At 35.4% G+C, this 20,699-nt stretch overlaps 1 protein-coding gene across 2 annotated transcripts in view; it reads left to right on the forward strand.

Annotated features, from left to right (window-relative positions):
• Positions 1-20,699, forward strand: part of GABRA2 (gamma-aminobutyric acid type A receptor subunit alpha2) — a 120,613-nt gene that overhangs the window by 48,753 nt on the left and 51,161 nt on the right. For both annotated transcript variants that reach the window (XM_032852458.1, XM_032852449.1), the window contains exons 4-5: positions 2,144-2,211; positions 20,399-20,619. In XM_032852458.1, coding sequence (XP_032708349.1) covers positions 2,144-2,211; positions 20,399-20,619 — 289 coding nt within the window. The remainder of the gene's footprint in view (positions 1-2,143; positions 2,212-20,398; positions 20,620-20,699) is intronic.

Genomic DNA, 20,699 nt, shown 5'->3' on the forward strand with positions numbered 1-20,699 from the left:
TAATTTCATTTGCCTCTATTTTAGGTGAAGACTACCTCAGCATTTCCATTTTTCTTCACTGGAACATTTTAAATCAATATCTATAATAACTAAAGTTTTATTCAATTGTTTATTGAGTAAGTGTGACAGTATTGATTTGGTGTGAATAAGAGGAAAAAGCAAACAAACCTGAGTCCCATTTTCATAATTTCTTTCTAACAGCGTATATAATTCATGTCTAGGACCAGCTACATGATTTGTGGGACCTAGTCCAGGATGCAAATGCAGGGCCCTTTATTCAAAAGATAATAAGGAATTTTAAAAGAGAAAAACAGGACACTAAAGCAAGCTTGGGGCTTTTGCAAGCACAGGGCTGTTTGAGACTGCACAAGCTACAATGCCCACAAAGCTGATTTTCTGGGCAGGTCTTGGGGGCAGCTGGCAGCTGAGGGTAAACTTTATAAACATATTTATTTCCCAGATGAGTTTTATGATAAAATTTCATGAAAATAGTTTTTAAAATAAAATAGAATAGAAAATAATAAAGCTGAATAAATGCATTTATTTGGAACACTGCATTTTTTTTTGGTGTAGAGTATTGTGAATACAGTGAATAGAAATACTTAGTTAATGAGAAAACAGTTTTAGCTTTGGTTTTCCCTTAGGGCTTACGAGCCAGATTGCCTGGGTTCTAAAACCTGGCTCTATTCACTCTACCAAGGTGGGTCATTAGGCACCCTTCCTTACCTGTCTGTATAGAGATAAGTGTACATGTAGATATTGAGATAATAACAGAGAACTTATCTCATAGGATTGTCATGCAGATTGTTATATTTCAAGACTTTGAAGTCTAAACATTCAAAGTCTGCTCTGTTATTTCAAAATCCTTTTTGCTTTTTATTTTGGTCATATTGGATACAGTATACCCAGACTTAGTTTACTCTCCCTTTTATGGTTCTGAATTAGTGTCCAGTACAATATGAAAAATATTTTGTGATATTTCTTCTGTGCAATTACAAATTTGATAATAAATGAGACACTCAGTTCATGATGATAGAAATTAATGATGTATTTTTTTTTCTATAAGTACATTGGAAGAAGTATTCTTTTCAAGTCCTTTTGAGCCTTTCCTCCATCACTATTTGGCTTACTTAAAAGATCTAAATCATGGGGCTAAAAGAGCAATTCAGGGGTGCCTAGGTGGCTCAGTCATTAAGCATCTGCCTTTGGTTCAGGTCATGATCCCAGAGTCCTGGGATTGAATCCCACATGGGGCTCCCTGCTCAGTGGGGAGCCTGCTTCTCCCTCTCCCGCTTCACCTGCTTGTGCTCCCTCTCTCGCTGTCTCTCTCTGTTAACTGGATAGCTCTTTTTTTTTTTAATTTTACTTATTTATTTGATAGATAAACAAATAAATAAATAAAATCTTTTAAAAAAAGAGCAATCTAGTTAATTGTGTTACAGTTAATAAGTTACATAACATAAGTTATGTAACTTGAATCTAATTCAAGTAAATTTTAACATTTCATGCATTTGTAAATACCTTTAAAGACAAGTTTGTATGGAAATAATCCATTGTGATTAATGTCTGTTAATTGCTTTTATTTTTATGTCACTGAATAATGAAGCTTTTTATATTAATCTGAATTATATTTGTTTCTAACAAATAACAATTCATTTCTGTGGTTTATTGAGAAGATATACTAATTTACAGTCTACAGACTAAACCTGTACCATCATGAAGTACCATCTGAAATATTTAGTTTAAAAACCAGATTTAGCACTCTATCAAATAGCAACCATACTAACCACACTTTATTTTTAGTACTGGTAGTAAATTTATTGTAAACTAGTTCAGTTAACACAGATTCTGAGAAACTATTAATTATCAGAAATATGTTTAAAACAAAATGCTCCAAATCAGGTATAGTTTCCAAGTAAAAATGCCATAATGCTTCCAGGAATTTAGCATTTAGGATTGTGAGAATCTATGAAATAATTGGGCATTATAGAAATTTTTGTTGTTTGTGAAAGTTGAAGAGAAAGTAAAAACCAATATTCTTAAATATCACAGAGCTTTCTAATCATTCCATGTACTTGACCCCTTCTCTTTCAGTGGCTTTCATTATATATTATCTATATTTAATCTCTTTTTCTCGTATCAGACAGTATTACTGAAGTCTTCACTAACATCTACGTGACCAGTTTTGGCCCTGTCTCAGATACAGATATGGTGAGTTTTTCATTAAATAGTATTTTTATTTCATATTATGTTCCCATTATATGGGGGGAGGTTAGAATAAGCAAATATTTTTAGTGTTATAGAATGATGTGTCTGTCTCATGCCTAATTGATCCAAATACTTGGAGACTTAAGGATACTTGTTTCTGTCAGTGGTACACTATTCTTCCTTGAGTGTTTATATTAACCCTTCACATTTTATATTCTTTCAGTTTCAGAGTTTGCCCATGTAGCTACAGTGTGGTAAACAATTAGTGAAATACAAATAATTATATCATTGAGAACCATTTTCTACAATTGAAGGACCTGCTTGGACTTTGATAAGTAAAATCTGTATAGTTTCATAGACAACCACTCCTTGCACAATGTGCTCATGGTCAGTGCTATAAATGCAAAACTTCCATTGGAGGTAGGGTCCTTTTCACATTCCCTAAACACATACAATACCTACATGCTACATACGTAGTAGGCATATATAAATCAATCTAAAGAAAACAGAATCTTGACATTCTTGGATTCCATGGAATTGGTATTTACTTTTCTCTAAAATGAGATGGGTAAAGAGGAGGAAGTTGGTCTGTTGGGTTAGAAACTGGCAGGCTAGAAACATCATAGATAATTATTAATTAAGCATCAAAATTTTAGTATTTATTTGGTTTTCCTTTTCTATTGCTAACGATAGCTCTCAGGAATAGAAATTTTTGTTGAAAGACTCCATCCACCTTCCTTATGGCCCAGAAAGTAAGAGTTCAAGGAAATGCTCTTATCCTTTCTTTGCCTGGTCATCCTCCATCATGTCACCTTCCCCCAACTCCCCTCCTTCTCTGACAACCCAAGGGGAAGAACACCAAGTTTGGTGGCTTTTCACTGGGATAAACACACAAAAACGAAGTTTTCCTTGAATGCAGGCATCAATAAACATAGCCAATATATTGGGACCTCTTTACCTTTCCTTCAGGAAGCAGATACGCCATTTCTGTCATTGAAAACACTTGCTTTGTCTTCTACCAGAGACTCTTCTCCAGCTTCATGGTCCTTTTCTTACATTGACTTGGATGGCTCAAACTGTAAGGTGGCACAGGGGTAATGACCCCCAACTTTGGTGACTTGGTTGATACTAAACACTAGCAGGTCTTTGAAGTTCTTTCAGATTCCAATATGAAGATTTAAGTGCCCCCCCCCCTTAACTCTAAGCCTTAACCACAATTCCACAGCAACAGAAAAAAAAAATCCTTTCAACATAATCCTTCCTCCTCTTTTGTGGTATCTTCTTTTGTGATCTGAAATATTCATCTGCTTCTTTCCGTAGGTCAGTTTTAAGTGTACAGGAACTTAAAAGGTAACGGAGACATATTTAGTAAGAATATGTATTCCAAACACTATTGGCTGACTGAAAAGACAATGTATTTGCTCTGTTTGTCTCAGTAGAATCTCCCAAATATTAGAAAGACACAGTGAGAATGAGCACCTAACCTTTATGTGGAGTCAAGGAGAGTTAGAATTTCATCTGACACTGAAAAACTAGCAAGATCGTATATACATGGTTCTTTTATGGTTACCTTTGGTGTATTATTACCAGCCAAAACAGAAAGGCAAATAATATAGAACCCAAAATATCATAATTTCCAATGTTGTCTATCTTGTGTTGTGAATATTATTCATTCACAACATTGAATTTTGTGAATCTATATTGTGTTGTGAAGTTGCTCAGTTACCTTTAATGTTTTTGGGTTTTATTTTTAATTTTTTTTACAAAAGGTATTTATTTTACTTAAAATCTCAAAAATAGAAAAACATATACTTCTCTTAGACAATTGAAATGTTTGTTTTCTGGAGATTTTGGACAAACTCATTCATATATTTTTGGCAAAATGTGGAAGGTGACTTTTTTCCAGTGGTGACAATGGATTAGACTAATCCTCTTTGTTCTGATCTTATGGTGGATTACTAACACATTTAGAAAGCAGGTAGCTTCAACTCAAAATGGATTAAAGACTTGAACAGAACTACTGAAACCATAAAACCACTAGAAGAAAACATGGGAGTGAAGCCATTTGACATCAATCTTAGTAATGGTTTTTTTGGATCTGAGATCAAAAGTAAAAATAAAGAAGCGGGTCTACATCAAACCGAAAAGCTTTTTCACAGCAAAAGAAACCATCAACAAAATGGAAAGGCAACCTACACAATGTGGGAAAATATTTGCCAATCATATGTCTGATAAGGTGTTAATAACGAAAATAAATAAAGAACTGACACCACTCAGTAGCAAAAAAAAAAAAAAAAAAAAAAATCCTAACAATCAAATTTAAAAAAGGAAGACAAACCAAACATTGTTTTTAAAGATTTTATTTATTTATTTGACAGACAGAGATCACAAGTAGGCAGAGAGACAGGCAGAGAGATGGGGGGAAGCAGGTTCCCCGCTTAACAGAGAGCCCGATGCGGGGCTCGATCCCAGGACCCCGAGACCATGACCTGAGCTGAAGGCAGAAGCTTAACCCACTGAGCCACCCAGGCGCCCCCAAACAGACATTTTTACAAAGAAGATATGCAGATAACCAGCAGACACATGTCAGGCACCAAGTACTACTAATCCTCAGGAAAATGTCAATCTTTAACACCATGAGCTAGCACCTCATACCTGTCAAGTATGTTTGTCATTAAAAAGACAAGAGATTAGTGTTGTTTATGATGTGGAGAAAAAGGAACACTTGTACACTGTTGGTGAAAATATAAATTGGTGCAGCCACTATGGAAAATGGTAAGGTTTCTCAGAATTTAAAAAGGGAACACATTTTTTTTTAAGATTTTATTTATTTATTTATTTATTTGACAGAGAGAGCAAGAGAACACAAGCAGGGGGAGTGGAAGAGGGAGAGGGAGAAGCAGGCTCCCCACTGAGCAGGGAGCCTATGAGGGACTCAATCCTAGGACCCTGAGATCGTGACCTGAACCAAAAGCAGACACTTAACTGACTGAGCCACCCAGGTACCCCCAAAAGGGAACTATTATATGATTCATTAATTCCATTTCTGGGTATATATTCAAAGGAGATGAATACAGGATTTCAAAGAGATTTCTGCACTCCCATGTTCATTGCAGCATTATTCATAAGAGCCAAGATATGGAAACATTATGTATATTATACAGATATATAGTTCATATATAATTCATATATTATATATATGAATATCTTTGGTAATGGGAAAAACCTAAAATCTGCATTTGTGGCAACACAAGGGACCTTGAGGGTATTACGCTATGTGAAATAAGACAAACAGAGGAAGACAAATACTGCATGATATTACCTACACGAGAGATATGATTTTTCTAAGTCAAACTCAGAAACAGAGAGTAGATAAGAAGTTGCCTTGGGTTGGGAGTGGGGTAGTAGGGAGAGGTTGGTAAAAGAGTACAAATTTCAGCTATAAGATGAATAAGGTCTGAGGATCTAATGTATGGTGACTATAGTTAATAACACTGTATTGTATAATTGAAATTTTCTAAGAAGGTAGAGCTTAAATGTTTTCACACACACACACACACACACACAGATAAATATAAGTTAGTGAATGAGTTAATTAACTAGATGGGGGAATGCTTTCACAATGTATATGTATATCACTACTGTGTACACTTTAAATAGCTTATAATTTTATTTGTCAGTTATACCTTAGTAAAGCTGAAGTTTAGAAAAAAAAAGAAAAACAGAAAAGAAACTGTGATCATTTAGTAAGTGCTTCCATGTAGAAATTCCTTGCAGACATTTGTCGGGAAATGTATCTGTTTTTGCAAATTGTAAATTCTGGGAAAAAAATCAACTAAGAAAGAAATGGGAAAGGCATTATAATTCTGCAACAGGAACGAAAGCCTAGCAGTCAACATAAGGAATCCACCGATGTCAAGTTGAAAGGCAGCACAGGGACTGCTGACATGTGAAGTTGAAGACTCAGAGGTTAAGGACAGTCTGCCCCAGAGCTAGGACAGGACCATGTGTGAGTGAAAGAGTCATTATCAGGCAATCATGCTTCTAATGGTTATGGGTCTGTGGTTCTGTTTGCTGCTGTTATTCTTAAAAACAGGGTACTTATTAACAAGCTGATGGACAGAAAAATAAAAGTAAAAAGTTGGTAGCTGTTGTTAGGTATGCGGCCGTTAACAACAGAACAAACTTAAACTCTTTGGTCTGAATTGAATTAAAAATTTTGCCCTCTTCAGTGAATCAAGCTCAAGAACTTTAAAAAATTTTAGCAAGCTCCAAATTTGCTTCCTATCTGGGAAGACCTTGCTACATATTGTTTTAAACATTAAAATGTGCTCACAATCCAAATGATCTGGGTTAAATTGAATTCAAGTAGAGTTGTAGTTGGAAATATTTAAATAAAAAACTACTTTGATTTTTTAGTTTTCCTTTTCTATTTTGTAGTGTGTGTGTGAGAGAGAGAAAGAGAGAAATGTGCACGTGCACTTTGTATGTAGAGATATTCCCTAGATGAAGTACATACTTAACATCTTGGTGGGCTCTTGAAACACTCTAAGGCCCCAGACCTTTTTCCTAATGATTCATTTCCCTTGCATTACCTAGCCTAATACGGTCCTATAGAATTCTTTAGGTCATGTCAGATTTTCTACATTATTTCCATCTTTATTCACCTTGTTTACTCAGTCCTGCCCGTAGCTGGCTTGGAGGAAGTTTTACGAATTGCAAAACCATCAAGGGGGCACGTACTTTGTCATCAGAGTCCAGTCAGAGGAAAGGATCTATAAATGTAGTTTGAACAGGGAAAATCTAATAAAATGAATTATTAGCTAGAACAAGGTGCTTTAATAATAAAACAGGGTAAAAGAAGGCTCTAAGTACTGCAGAACTAGTATATGCAAAAGACAGCATCTACATTTGGGATGAAGCATCACAAACAAGCAAAGAAAACACACACACACACACACACACACACACACACACACGGAGCTGTCTTCCAAAAAAGGGGAAAGGAGTCTGCATTTGGAGCTCAGAGACAATACACTAATAATTGGTATACATAATACTGTGTGATATGGGAAGGATTTTGAGTGAGAGACAAGAGATAGTTTCATCAGTCAACAGGTATTGTTTGTTATTTGTCCAAATCTAAGAAGAAAGATGAAACTGGAGGAAATTAAAGTTGACTAACCTCTATACACATGTAACACACACATGTGCGTGTGTGGACACAAACACACGCTCATATTGTGAACCTATTAGGCAAGACAGAACTCAACTTAAAAACATATATACATTTTATAACGAGAAATGATTTGGTCTTCATCATCACCAAATATAATGATTTTCAATCTTGATATTACTTTTGCTGGAAAGCAAGATAAATAAATGAGGAAAAATTTAAATTTATGTTAGTATAGATGGCCAAGAAGTGAAACTTATCTGTGACACTCCAAAGAAAATGAAATATATTATATGTGGAAGGAAAACACATTATTATTAACCATATGTGCAAGTGGACATGAAAATATCTAACTCATGCCTTATAGAAGCAGTTTGGTAATGAGAAAAAATTAAAGAATATATTTAATTTCACTTTTAATAGCTTAGCTAATACACTAATTTCTATGCAGTGTGCATAGACCCAAACCCCTACATCCTGTTCAGGTCAGTGATGTAGATTTGTTGTGACATTAGCCTGAGAGGAAAAAGCAGCATAACAAAAGGAATTAAGAACCAAGGGAACACACACACATACACACACACTTACATTCTGTTATCTTAGAATCATTAACTAGTGTAATTGTCCAAAGAAAGTTGCAGATCTAAATTATAATTAAAGATTCTAATTACAGTGTTTGCAATTAAGTTTAAAAATCTTTTATTTCAACATCTAAAAAATTCATGAGTAAGAAGGTAATTAAAGTTGGGAATGTACTAGTAGCTGACAGTTGACAAAGTTTGCAGTAGGCATGTGCATTTTAACAATTTATAACTCATTCCTCTGTTATTTTTGCTTTTTCTTTTCTCCTTAGTTTCTACATAGGTCTTTTCCATATTAGTAAACATTTTCACTGTGTGTGCATGTTCTTTAGGCATAAGTGGTATAGCTACCAATTACTGCGCTAAAACCTAAACTAAAAACCCCAGTCCAAATGGTAATCTCTTGCAGTGCTAAGTGTTAGGGTTAGAAATTAAACAGTGCAAATTTTGAAATTACCTCCAGATTTCTGAACCTGAGTTGCCCATTAGGCTATTAAGAAGCAGGCTGTCAGATTAAGTTATGACTTTGGTTTATTGATCATTTAAATCCCCTTGATTAATCATTTTCTGTCCCTTTGAAAACAGAGTGCATTATCTCTTAGACTCACCAGAAGCTATTGAGGTATTCTGTATTTTGGTGGTTAACATCATAGGGAGACTGAGAGAGTTATTAGATCTTGACATTTGGTCAAAAATTGACACTGGACTTAGGTGTTAACCCTTATCAGAAGTTGTCATTTGTAAATGTAGCTAGATAAGGAAACCTGTTATAAACATGGCAAATACTATTTACCACAAGCAGTCATTTTACCCACCTCAAAATTGGCCTGTTGAAGTTGATGACTGGAAAGTTACTAATATTTTGGAAGGATAGAAATTAGTCTTTGAGAGCATTCATTCAGCTAGTCAGTATTTTCCAGTATCTTCTTAGAGTTTTTAATATTGTCCCTTAAAATGTGATTCATGGACACTTGGATTGGATTGTTTCCTGGGTTCCTTCTACAATCTGTGGAACTGTAATTGCTAGTCGTGGGGTATGCTAGTCTACCTTTTAACAGTTTAAGGTATTTGACTTTATGACTTTATGCTAAAGCAGCAAAAAGCCATTTTAAGGTAGGGGGTTGGAGTAATATAGAGAACATGTGATGGAGTCAGATTTTTTGCAATCCAGTAATTTGTATTAGAAGATAGGGAAAGGAAAAAATAGTTTGGAAGCTCTTTTATTCCACACAAGAATGACTATGGACTGGGCCAAATTAGTGGTACCAAAGCTGGAAAAACTGAAAAAATGTAGATCTCCACATGTTCGTATTAGTCAGACTTGATGATCTGTTGGATGCAGGGGTTGAAGGAAGCACAGGATGAAGTTTTGGGAGATTGGATGCGTGGTACCATTCATGGGGATGTGATACACAGAAGGGAAAGTTTACTTTGCTGTTGTTTTGGTGTTTGGAGGATGAGTACTTATGTTTTGGATACAATGAGTTTGGGTCTTTGTGAGAGATTTAATCAGCGATGTCTAGGTGCCGTCCTATATGCAGAATTTGGGAGGAAAGCATAGGGAGTCATGTGATGGTAGTTGAAACCATGGGCATGTATAACATTGTGCAAGAAAGAGATTTCGAGTGAAATGGTCATTGTACTTTCACAGAAGCTCTAGAATACAAGAGAATGAAACAGATTTTAGAGGAGACTCTGAAGCGACTGTAGGTGTCTGTCAACATAAAGGAGGATTTCCTTCTCTGAAACAGACTGTGTTTTGATCCTTAACAACAAAAGTTAGAAATCACTGTCTTTTATTCCTTATTAGATGCAATGATGAACAATAGTCAGATGTTTGTATCATTTACATTTTTCTGTCAGGGTAGGATTCTGTAGGGGCGCCTGGGTGGCTCAGTGGGTTAAGCCTCTGCCTTCAGCTCTCAGGGATCTGGGATCGAGCCCCGAATCACATCAGGCTCTCTGCTCAGCGGGGAGCCTGCTTCCCCTTACCCCCTCTGCCTGCCTTTCTGCCTCCTTGTGATCTCTCTGTCAAATAAATAAATAAAATCTTGGGAAAAAAAAAAAAAAAGGTAGGATTCTGTATACTGATGGTGGTATTATTCATGTGGTAATGGGGAGGACTCTTGGATTTTGCCCAGAGTAAAATCTAACCTAGGGAGTGGGGTAATAGTTTCAGAAAAGAGGGCAAATAAAGGCAGTTTGACTAGATTGACTCCATCCTACCTTCCTGCAAGAGGGTGGGGTTCAGGTGATAGTTCTCTTGACTTCTTACAGAGAAGGGCACTCCTTAACATTCCCCCATCCCTTTTTATAAACTAAATAATAAATAGTTATACTTTCTGAACATGAGTGATTTTTTAAAATTAAAATTGCAGAGGTCGCATGTTCTTTCTCCAAGTTTCAAGGGTGGAATCTCTCTTCTGGGGGGAGTCACACAGAATTTGTTTTCCCTAGTCAAGAATAATAGATGTTGTCTATTGATGCTACTCTCATAAATTTTCTTAGGGGTTACCATTACATGTAGATTGTTGGCAGACACAAAGTTTCATATCCCATGGTGAGGATTTTCCCAATGGTTTCCTACCACACCAGGAGAATATAATTTTTTTAAAGATTTTATTTATTTATTTGACAGAGAGAGAGAGATCACAAGCAGGCAGGGAGGCAGGCAGAGAGAGGAGGAAGCAGGCTCTCCACAGGACGCCAGGATGCCAGGACCATGACCTGAGCTGAAGGCAGAGGCTTTAACCCACTGAGCCACCCAGGCGCCCAATACCAATGCAAGAGAGCACTGCAAAAGTAGGGACAGAGCAAGGATATCATGTTATGGAAAAGCCAAGAAAAGGATTCAAATGTATCATTAGATTAAGAACACGGAGGTATTTGCTGATCGTGGTAAAAGCAACCAGATTGCAGTGGGTTGAGCATGTGGGAGGTGAGGAAATGGAGAAATCGTGGAAGCAACATTTTTAAGCAACATGGTTGAGGAGAGGAGGAGAGACAGAGGGCAGTAGCTGTAAGGCATTATAACTATCAGTGAGGTTTTTCTTTTTAAAGATTGTATTGAACTCACTGTTTTCTGAACATACCATTATCTTTAACAACTCTGTGGAGATGTTTTTCACTTTTCTTGTGATGCTTCCCTCCTTTGCCAACTGGAGATCTTTCATTTATTCAAGGCCAAGTTCAAGTTTCATCTTCTCCAGTGTCTTTGTTGGCTACTCCAAGTAGGGTTAGTCCTTGTCCTTGTGTTCCACCACATGGCGTACTCACGTTTTTATGCCTTCGCATACTGGATTATAAAAATCTTCACATCTTTCTTCTTTTCTGCTGTCTGAGCTACTACAAGGCGTGAGTTGTGTTTGCTCATTTCAACAAGATTTACTAAGTACGTGCTCTGTGTCTGTCGCCGTGTGGGAGCTGAAATCCCTAAGTATAACCAGTGCTTGTCCTCAAGTTGTTCACAGTGATGTGAGGAAACAGCTAAGAAAAGTTATCAACTTTGAAACAGTGGGATCATGCTTTTATTGAAGTATTTATGGATGACTATGTAGCAGAGGGTATGTGGGTATAGGATATCTATATCTGAGAAGGTTTCTAGGAAAAGAAGATAACTACAGAGGACAAATGAGGGGAGTGTTTTAGCACAAACTGGAAAGGCTTGTTGAATTTAGTAAAATGCAAAAATTCAGTGTGACTTGAGCCCAGAATGCTTTAAAGGATCTTGGCGGGGGGGTGGGGGGAATGAGGAGTGGGATGAGGATGTCACGAAGGGATGAAGCTAGAAAGGAACACAGAGCCAGATCACAAATGCCTTATGGCCAATTGCCCAAAAAAGAAAGCTGCAAAACCATCTCCAAATGAAACTTTAAAACACAGTAGGTCTCTTTTACCAGAGGACTGATTAATGGCATAGCTGTTTTGATAAGTGTCAACATTCTTTAAAATGTAGCCACTGTACAGACTAAAAGACTACTGTGTTTAGTTTAATATAGTTACACAAAAACACAAATGCAAACATTATACACTTCACACTGTTAAATTTAAGGATTAAGGTATTGCGTGTAGGTGACTGCCATAAGATATCTGAGAGCTTATCTACCATATGCCTCTGCTGATGCCTTTCTCTTTAGAGGAATTAGAGTTCTTGTTGCCCAGAATCCTTGTTACTACATTTAATTTCTAAAGATGCCTCTCATTCATTCACTCATTGACTAATTGTTGTTTATTTCCGGTGTTCCGGGCAGTTTGTTACATGCTGGTGTTACAGCGTTGAAGAAGGTGATCGCAGTCCTTGTTAGTGTGGAATGAAAGTTGGCCAAATGTAGAGACTGGCGGGGAAGAGCCTCTGTAGCAGAGATCAGTGAGTTTCGGGACTTGGTTGGAACAGGACACATCAGAGGCCCTGAAGTATCAGTATTGCTCTAGGCAGAATAGAGTGGGAGGGTAGGTACTGCCAAACACCAGACTAGGGAGGAAAGGGAGGGAGAGATCATGCTGGGACTTGGACGCTGCAAGAAAGTGTTTGGACTTCACCCCAAGGGCTTTAGAAATTCAACTGATCAAATTCAACAACACTTCATTTTTGGATCTCCCTCCCCACCCCCAACATCATGACAATATCTTGAGTGCATCCTGTAGTTTTCTGTTCACTTTCAAATATCAAAGAGTCCAGTGCAGGCCAATTGAAACATCAGTCTTTGATGCTGGTTGGATCTTCTCTCCTTTTCACAGCCACGTTCACAGCTAAGAGATGTGCAGTGGGCAAAAGGCAATAATCTGCTCTTCCTCTCCTCTTTTTGGGTCTGCCAGAGTTGAGGCAAGAAAAAGGGAGATGATAAAAATGGAGGAAAATATATTTTTACTTAGCTTATTCTGTTGGTGGTTCCCTCTTGGCAACTGGTGCCGTTTGTATAGCCGGCAAAGGCAGGCTCTCTCATGCGGCACATTTGTGATATCTTCTCAGTGACCTCTTTATTGCCCAAACACCAAAAACTCAGGTGGCTTATTCCTTAATGGACTTTGTGTGGCTCAGCCTGTGCTATTGGCACTTTATTTCATGACCTTTTGCTGCTGGGTGTCCCTCACTTGTCCCACTGCCCTGTTGTTGAGTCTGGGGAATGGGGGAAAAAATATATTTCGAAGGTGATTTATATCAAGCTTCCTTCCTTAATGTCCAAACTGTTTCCAAGAACTTTGAACATATTATCCACTTTGTCCTTATAAGAAGAAGTTGATTTTATTATTATCACCATTTTATAGATAAGTCATCTGGAATAGTGAGATTAAAAGACCTGCTCAAGGTCAAGTACCCTAATCAACCCAACCACAGAGCCTAAGTTCTTAACATCTGTTTTAAATTACTTGATTTATTATTTTTGTTATCTTTTAATCTAATGTTTAAGTCAGTTTTCAATGTGGGAAGAAGACTTCGACAGAGATTCTAAAACTCCATTCTCAACTTTGCAACTAAATTCTCCCTGTAACCTTCCACAATCCATGACTAACATCTATTAACTGGTCTATAAAAGATGGAAATTTCACTCTGATGTCCTGCCTTCAAGGATTGTTTTTATGTATGATGTAACAAAAAGGGAATGGTGTTAGGAAGCACACTTGAATTCAAAGCTTGGCATTCTCTCTCTCTCTTTAAATGGGTATGGTTTCTGAGGTATTTTCCACTTGTGAAATTAGGATATTCTGCATATTTTAATACAGTTATTGTGAAGTTTAAAAATTCAATAAAGCAAAATGCACTTAACTATTATAACTATTCATCATTTTGAATATTTTATTAGGTATATTTTAATAATCTGCTCTCAGATTCTGAATCTGTAGTATCAGTTTTTAATTTGTTTGTGAAACTCGCCCAGCCCCCAGTTCCAAAGAGAAAACCTGGACGCCTTACCTGCACAGTGGTCAGAGATGGCAGCAGCTGTGGTATTCTGAGTCTGTTTGTGTGAGCTTCTTTGCATAATAAGGTTTTATGATCTTGTATTAACTGGATTGACTGGCACACTGCTGCTCTGTTCTAAAGCTTCTCCATTTTTTTTTTTTGCAATTTTTGCAATGCTAATACTGGGCTACATGTACTTTTCATACTCTTTTGAGTACCAACTGGGAGTGTTTGAGCTTAACCATTCTTATATATTCCAAGGGTGTTATTTCTTTAATGGCTACATACCTGCTTCATGAACCACATTTTTCTTTGTTATAGAAGAAATACACTGGTTGGAATTTACTCAGAGGAGACTAGCCTTTTTTTTAGCAAAAAGGGTAAAATGAAATAAATTTTGGTACTTTAAAACATGCTCAGTAAATCAAAGTAAATAAGAAATCACCCCCAGAGCAGTCTTGTAACTTGGTTATGTTTCAGTGAGTAGATAGAATTCTTCAGAAATTGGCTACATGCATTGACTTATAATTAATGTAATCAGGCACAAAAAATACTCTGCCTTCACTAAGTTAATGTGTCTTTGAAATCATCCTTGTTTTGCAGTACCAAATACGGAAATAATACTTATTGGTAGTTAAAACATTGCACTGGAAGTTGTATCCTTGTGTGGGTTTTGCCTCTACCAAGCTTGGAGACAGGAAACTGATGCAATTTAGCTATAACCCCAGCTATAAAAAGGAGAATTTGGATAAGTTTCCGTTAAAGAATTTTTCAAATCTTGAAGCATGTGGATTCTTCAACTTGTCGGTCTCACCCAACAGTCAGAGTCACGTCTCCTGAGCATAGACTGTGGCATAGCTGCATGCTAATCTATCTTTGTGATTTTTTTGGTTTCTTTCTAAATTTGCTTCTTAGTTGTTTGTATATTCCCTGAGGGATTTTGTAGTTGATCTTGTTGTTATTTATTCCTTTTAGAATCTCAATTCATGGGTCCAAGTCTTCAGTTTATATGAAGAAATTGCACTATTTTGTATGTCTGGCAACACAGATAAAGCATTGACTTACTCTATTAGTACGCACTCATGGCAAACCTGAGGTTTATTTTAAGGAATCTTTCAAGAAAAGATCTTTCCAAATACTGAGAATATGCATTTTATATGCATTTAAGGAAATCAAGTGCAAATAATTTGGAAATCCTGTTATCCTTAATGGATATGCAATAATTATTATTTGACTGAAATACTCTTTATTCTGCCATTTTAATCTAGAAAACAAAACCACAAAAACTGGTGAATCAACTGTATTTATTTATTTATTTATTTACCTGTATATTTTTATTAATACATTAAAATATAAGATAAACAGTAATGCAGAAATTGGAATAATAAAAGGTAAGATGCATATCATTATTTCAGAAATAATGATATTTATTAATAAAGTAGATTTATTTTTGTTCTCTTAAGATTGTCCTTCATGATAATATTTTAGCAATTCATCTGTTTAACTGTATTATTTTAAAATTTTTCTTAAGTACTTTAAAATAATAACAATCAAAGATCTTATTCTAAATTTATATTTTAATATTTATTTTGGTAACTTATGGGTGAAAAAGATACATAAATTCAAATCTAAGAAATCTGTCATTGGCTATTGGTTACTGAACCATCACGCTAATTTTTAAAAAGTCATCCACCAATTCTAAGTGCTTCTCCTCATGTTCTGAGTGTTTAGTTTTTAAAACAACTTGCTGCTTGCAATGGCCTTATGCCACAGTAACCATTATTCCAGGGTACAATATGTGCTTAAGATGAATGTCATCATTAGGAAACAGTGGTTATGAACTCATACTTTAAATAGCCCCATTGATAATTATAAATTTGCTTTGCAGATTTCTTGTAAGACTTGATTAGTTCACCATTTTTTATGTGGCTAATGAAGACCTCATGTTAGGCATAGAACAGATACTCGTTCGCTGTTGTTGTTCACTTGTGCTTGCGTAATGATTAGTGTTTTCTTCAATCCATGCTGTCATTTAGCAATGATCTTTTGAAGCCATTTGTCTATTTTTGTTCGAGTTAATTTAATCAAAACTAAATTCTATAACTTGCAAATTCACCTGATTCTAAAACACTAAGAGCAAATGAAGGAGACATCACTCGACCATTCCTGAGTGGTTTACCTCTATGACCAGCATCGATTTATGGGGGCAGTGAGAGTGCCAATATCTTTCTTTATATTCTCTATTAGCAAGGCTTCAGTTACTACTTTTATTTATCTATCTATTTATTTATTTATAAGATTTTATTTATTTATTTGACAGAGATCACAACTAGGCAGAGAGGCAGGCAGAGAGAGGGAAGCAGGCTCCCTGCTGAGCAGAGAATGGGGCTCGATCCCAGGACCCCAGGATCATGACCTGAGCTGAAGGCAGAGGCTTTAACCCACTGAGCCACCCAGGCACCCCTGTTTGACACTGTTTATCTCTACATGCTTCTTAAATTTTCTTTTTCCTTGGTTTGGTATTTTTCTTTCCTGCTATTGTGTGTGTGTGTGTGTGTATTTCTGCTCTTCAATGGTTCATTTTCTTTAATTTTCTAGAATTTTTCCCCCTTATTTTCATAAGTTAATCATGACGCATCTATATAAGTGATCCCTTCTATCTTCATAATTTTAATTGTCACTGCTAAAAACAATACAGCCTGGGGATATGTCCGATATGTAAGTAATCACATTAAATGTAAATGGACTGAATTACCATTATATCCAAAGATATTTTTAATAAATTGGAAATGGTATCTTCAGAACATAGTCACTTATTGAAATCCAGCAAAATTAAACATCAATGACAAAAATATAATTAAGGAAACCAATACATTTGGAAATACAAACGTACTTCACAGTATCTCTTATGTAAAGAAAAAGAAAAGCCATAATGGGAATTAAAAATTGCCTTTGACTGAATAATACTGAAAATACTATTAATTATGCTTATTATATAACTGTAGTAACCATGACTTTGGAATTAATGCAGCGATAAATAAACAATAGCAAAGAAGAGAAATCTCAGAAACATGGACACTGGGTACATAGGTATGGGCACTATATACATCAGAGAAATGTCATTACAAATCTGTGGAGAAAGATGAATCAGTCAATAAATAGTACTAGGAAGTTGAAAACAAGCAAACAAACAAACAAAAAAACATGTTGAACTTTTTTCTCATATAATACATAATAATTCCATAACCTAAATGTTAAAAAGCAGAACTTTCACATCTTTAGAAGAAATGTACAGGGATGTATTTATGATATTTGCATACCTTTATAATCTTTATTATAATTCTTACTGAGCAGTAAATATACTTAATAGTATACTTAATATTTAAAATATTTATATTCAGAAAATGTAAATAATTTCTATAACTCAATAATAAAAATACAACCCAAGAGGAAATGGAGTACATGAAATAAACAGACCCTTCATAAAAAGTAGAGTGTTTAATAAATATATGAAGATATGTTAAATTTCACTAGTCAATAGAGAAATCCAATGGTAGAAGTATCAGCCATTCCACACTAACCACAATGGCTAAAATGAAATATTCTATTTATATCAAGTTGTACACAAACAAGAGAGTTCATGGGTACAGACCTCTAGGATTTCAATTTGAAAATATCTTGTTATGTTGAGGATATACATAACATACATTATGGTATTCCCACATGTAGGTTTACTCTACAGCAGTGGTGGATATTCTGTGGGCCATCAGCCAAATCCTATCAGTTACCTATTTTTATAAACAAAGACCTACTGGAATATAACCACTCTGACTCATTTATGTATCATCAGTGAAGACTTTCACACTCTACAGTAGCAAAATTGGGTGGTTGTAATACTGTACAACCTGTAAAGCCTACAGTGTTTATTAATTGGCCCTTTAGAAAGAAAGTTTGCTCTTATTTAGAGTAACTCTTAGGTCTTTGTTCTGAAAGTGTAGTATAATAATGCTCGTAGCAGTATTACTTGCTATATAACAGATTGGAAATAGAAAAAAAAATGAGAACATAGAAAAAGGGAGAATATTGTGAAATATTCTTAAAAGATAATGCTGTGTAGCAATGGAAATGGATCAAAGTACTAGATAAATTACCATGAATGAATTTCGATAATGTAGCTAAGAAAGTTAGTGTCAGGAAAGTATACACATTATATGATGCCATTTACATAAATGTTGAAAATGTGATATAGAAATACATATATTTATGTGGTAAATATTTAAGCACCTGTATGGGAATGATAAACACCAAATCCAAGATAATTATTTCCTCGGAGAGTTAGGGGAATGTGATTGAGGAGGAATAAATGAGAGAGAAGGCTTCAATAATATTTGAGGTGGCATTTCTGCTGGTAATGGTTACAAGATGTTTACTATATTCTTTATACTCTCATATATGTCTGAAAACAAACTAAGATAATACACAAATGAAAGCCATCATGCCTTTTGTGAAGATTTGCAAGCTTGTCTGGAGGCAGAGGAACAAACATACCATTGCAGCATGGGATCTTACAGTAATAGAACACTTTACGAGTCATGAAGATACACAGACATCTGGCTATGTATTTTCTGGGTGTTCAAAGGACTGAGACTGTGGTTATGAATAGTTCCTGACTCAGGCAGGTAAGAAACTTGCTTTAGGTGAGAAATGGTAAGAAGTGGGGATTGTTAAAATTGCCAACAACATAATGTGAGTACCTGGGTGGAGTGGGTGGGGGAAAAAAGGCACAGATCTTTCTCAACAGGTTGACAGGACATACTTAGGACACCATGAATGCTCAGAAACAGTGTTCCTGAAAACACTTTTCAAAAAGAACTCACCTGAAGCTTCCTGCTTATAAACCTTGTGTATCTCCTATAGGGTAAATCTGCAGGAAATGATTGCCTTAGCAACAGCTTCTGAAACAGATAAAACTTATAATTTTACAGAAATGGAAAATTTGAGTTTGAGGTTTTATAAAAAGTTGTAAAATGCATTCAATTTTCCTGGGCAAATAAATGTCTTAAGGATTCACATTAGGCTTGGATTTGAGGGAACCATAATTGGAAAGAAACACTTGCATAAACACTTAGATAGTGAAGATTCATCTCTTAATCTAGATGTTTTTTTAAAAAACTGAGTTATATCTATACGGAATTGAACATTTTAAAATTAGGACTAAACCACTGAGATGAGTGTCCGTTTAATCATGAAATTGTCTCCTAAGGAACAGGGACACAACCCAGAGCCTTTGCTTACTTCCTGTTCATATATCATGACCTATGGTTGATATTTTTTCTTTTAATCCATTCAGTTTTTGAGACATCACTGGAATCATTTACTTGATTAAAGTTTGTACAAATAATTTGATATTTTCATAAGTACATGGCCTTTTTAATCTATCCTTTTTCATATGCATAATTTTGGTTGGATGAAATTGCCAGTTGCTAAGGTGTTTATTTCAAATGTGATGACTGTGGCTTTGGGCTCAAAGGATAGTTTCTGAATTTCCATTCTCAAGTGTGTAATTGAGTATTTTGATGATCTATCATGTAAGTGTTTGCACAAAAACACACTGACAAAAATTTTAATATCTAACAGATTATCAGTGTTAATCACAATTGTGAATTGGACCTCATGTCTAAAATGTATACAGTCTATTCTAAAAAGGACAGAGAGAGAGAGAGAGAGAGAGGAAGGCAGGGAGCAGGGGAGTGAGAAAGAGGAGGTGAGAAAGACATACTGATTGATTAAGCAACCTCAAAGTGTTGAACAGTGGTAATATAGGAATTGACCACTAGCTCATCTGTATGAATATTTAAAAGTACATTTTAACCTGAGGGCATTTATTTGTAAAATATTTGTATTTTAATTATTACAATAACTTGTCTAAGTATTTTTATTACAACGAATTTTATAAAATAAACTCTATTGAAATTATCATCCACTAATACATTCTTGCTAGCAATATGGTATCTCACCATTTTTTTTTTAGGATTAAAAAAGAAATATGATATTTTATAGTTCTTTTAGCAACAGCAGATGATGACTCATACAGATTTGACAGTATGTTTAATAGTTGTTTCTTTTTTCCTGCTTTTTTTTTTTTTGCTACTGAGAAGGCTGCCTGCTTACCCTTTCTTGAGATAAACTACTTAGAACAATAACCAAGACCCTTCTCCCAAGCATGCTCCCTCTCCTTTACTCAAGTTGTAGGATGCAGGAAAGCAGTTTAAGACCTTGTTCGATTGAAAGAGGCCAGGATAAAGTAGACTTAAACTTTTCTTTTCATAATATGTGGCTAATTGTATATATATACATGCTTATCTCATTGTAAGTGGCAACATTTATTGATAAATAATTTTTCAAAACTTTCTTCTCTCAGTATAGTAGTCTCTCTTTTTACACTCTTTTTATTACTATTTTTGTTGGAATGTTATGGTGACCTTATGTCTGAAACATTTATTATTTTCCAAAGAATTCTATTTTCTATTTCAGGAATATACAATTGATGTTTTCTTTCGACAAAAATGGAAAGATGAACGGTTAAAATTTAAAGGTCCTATGAACATTCTTCGACTTAACAATTTAATGGCTAGCAAAATCTGGACTCCTGATACCTTCTTTCACAATGGGAAGAAATCTGTCGCTCATAATATGACAATGCCAAATAAGCTTCTTCGAATCCAGGACGATGGGACTCTGCTGTACACAATGAGGTAAGCTTTCAGGTTTGATATATTGCATTTAAGTACTGAAAATCCATGTATTAAACAACCAACCTAGTTGTCAAGTATTA

This window comes from Lontra canadensis, unplaced genomic scaffold (assembly GCF_010015895.1).
Source record: "Lontra canadensis isolate GAN:19392208 unplaced genomic scaffold, GSC_riverotter_1.0 scaffold1, whole genome shotgun sequence".
NCBI lineage: Eukaryota > Metazoa > Chordata > Mammalia > Carnivora > Mustelidae > Lontra > Lontra canadensis.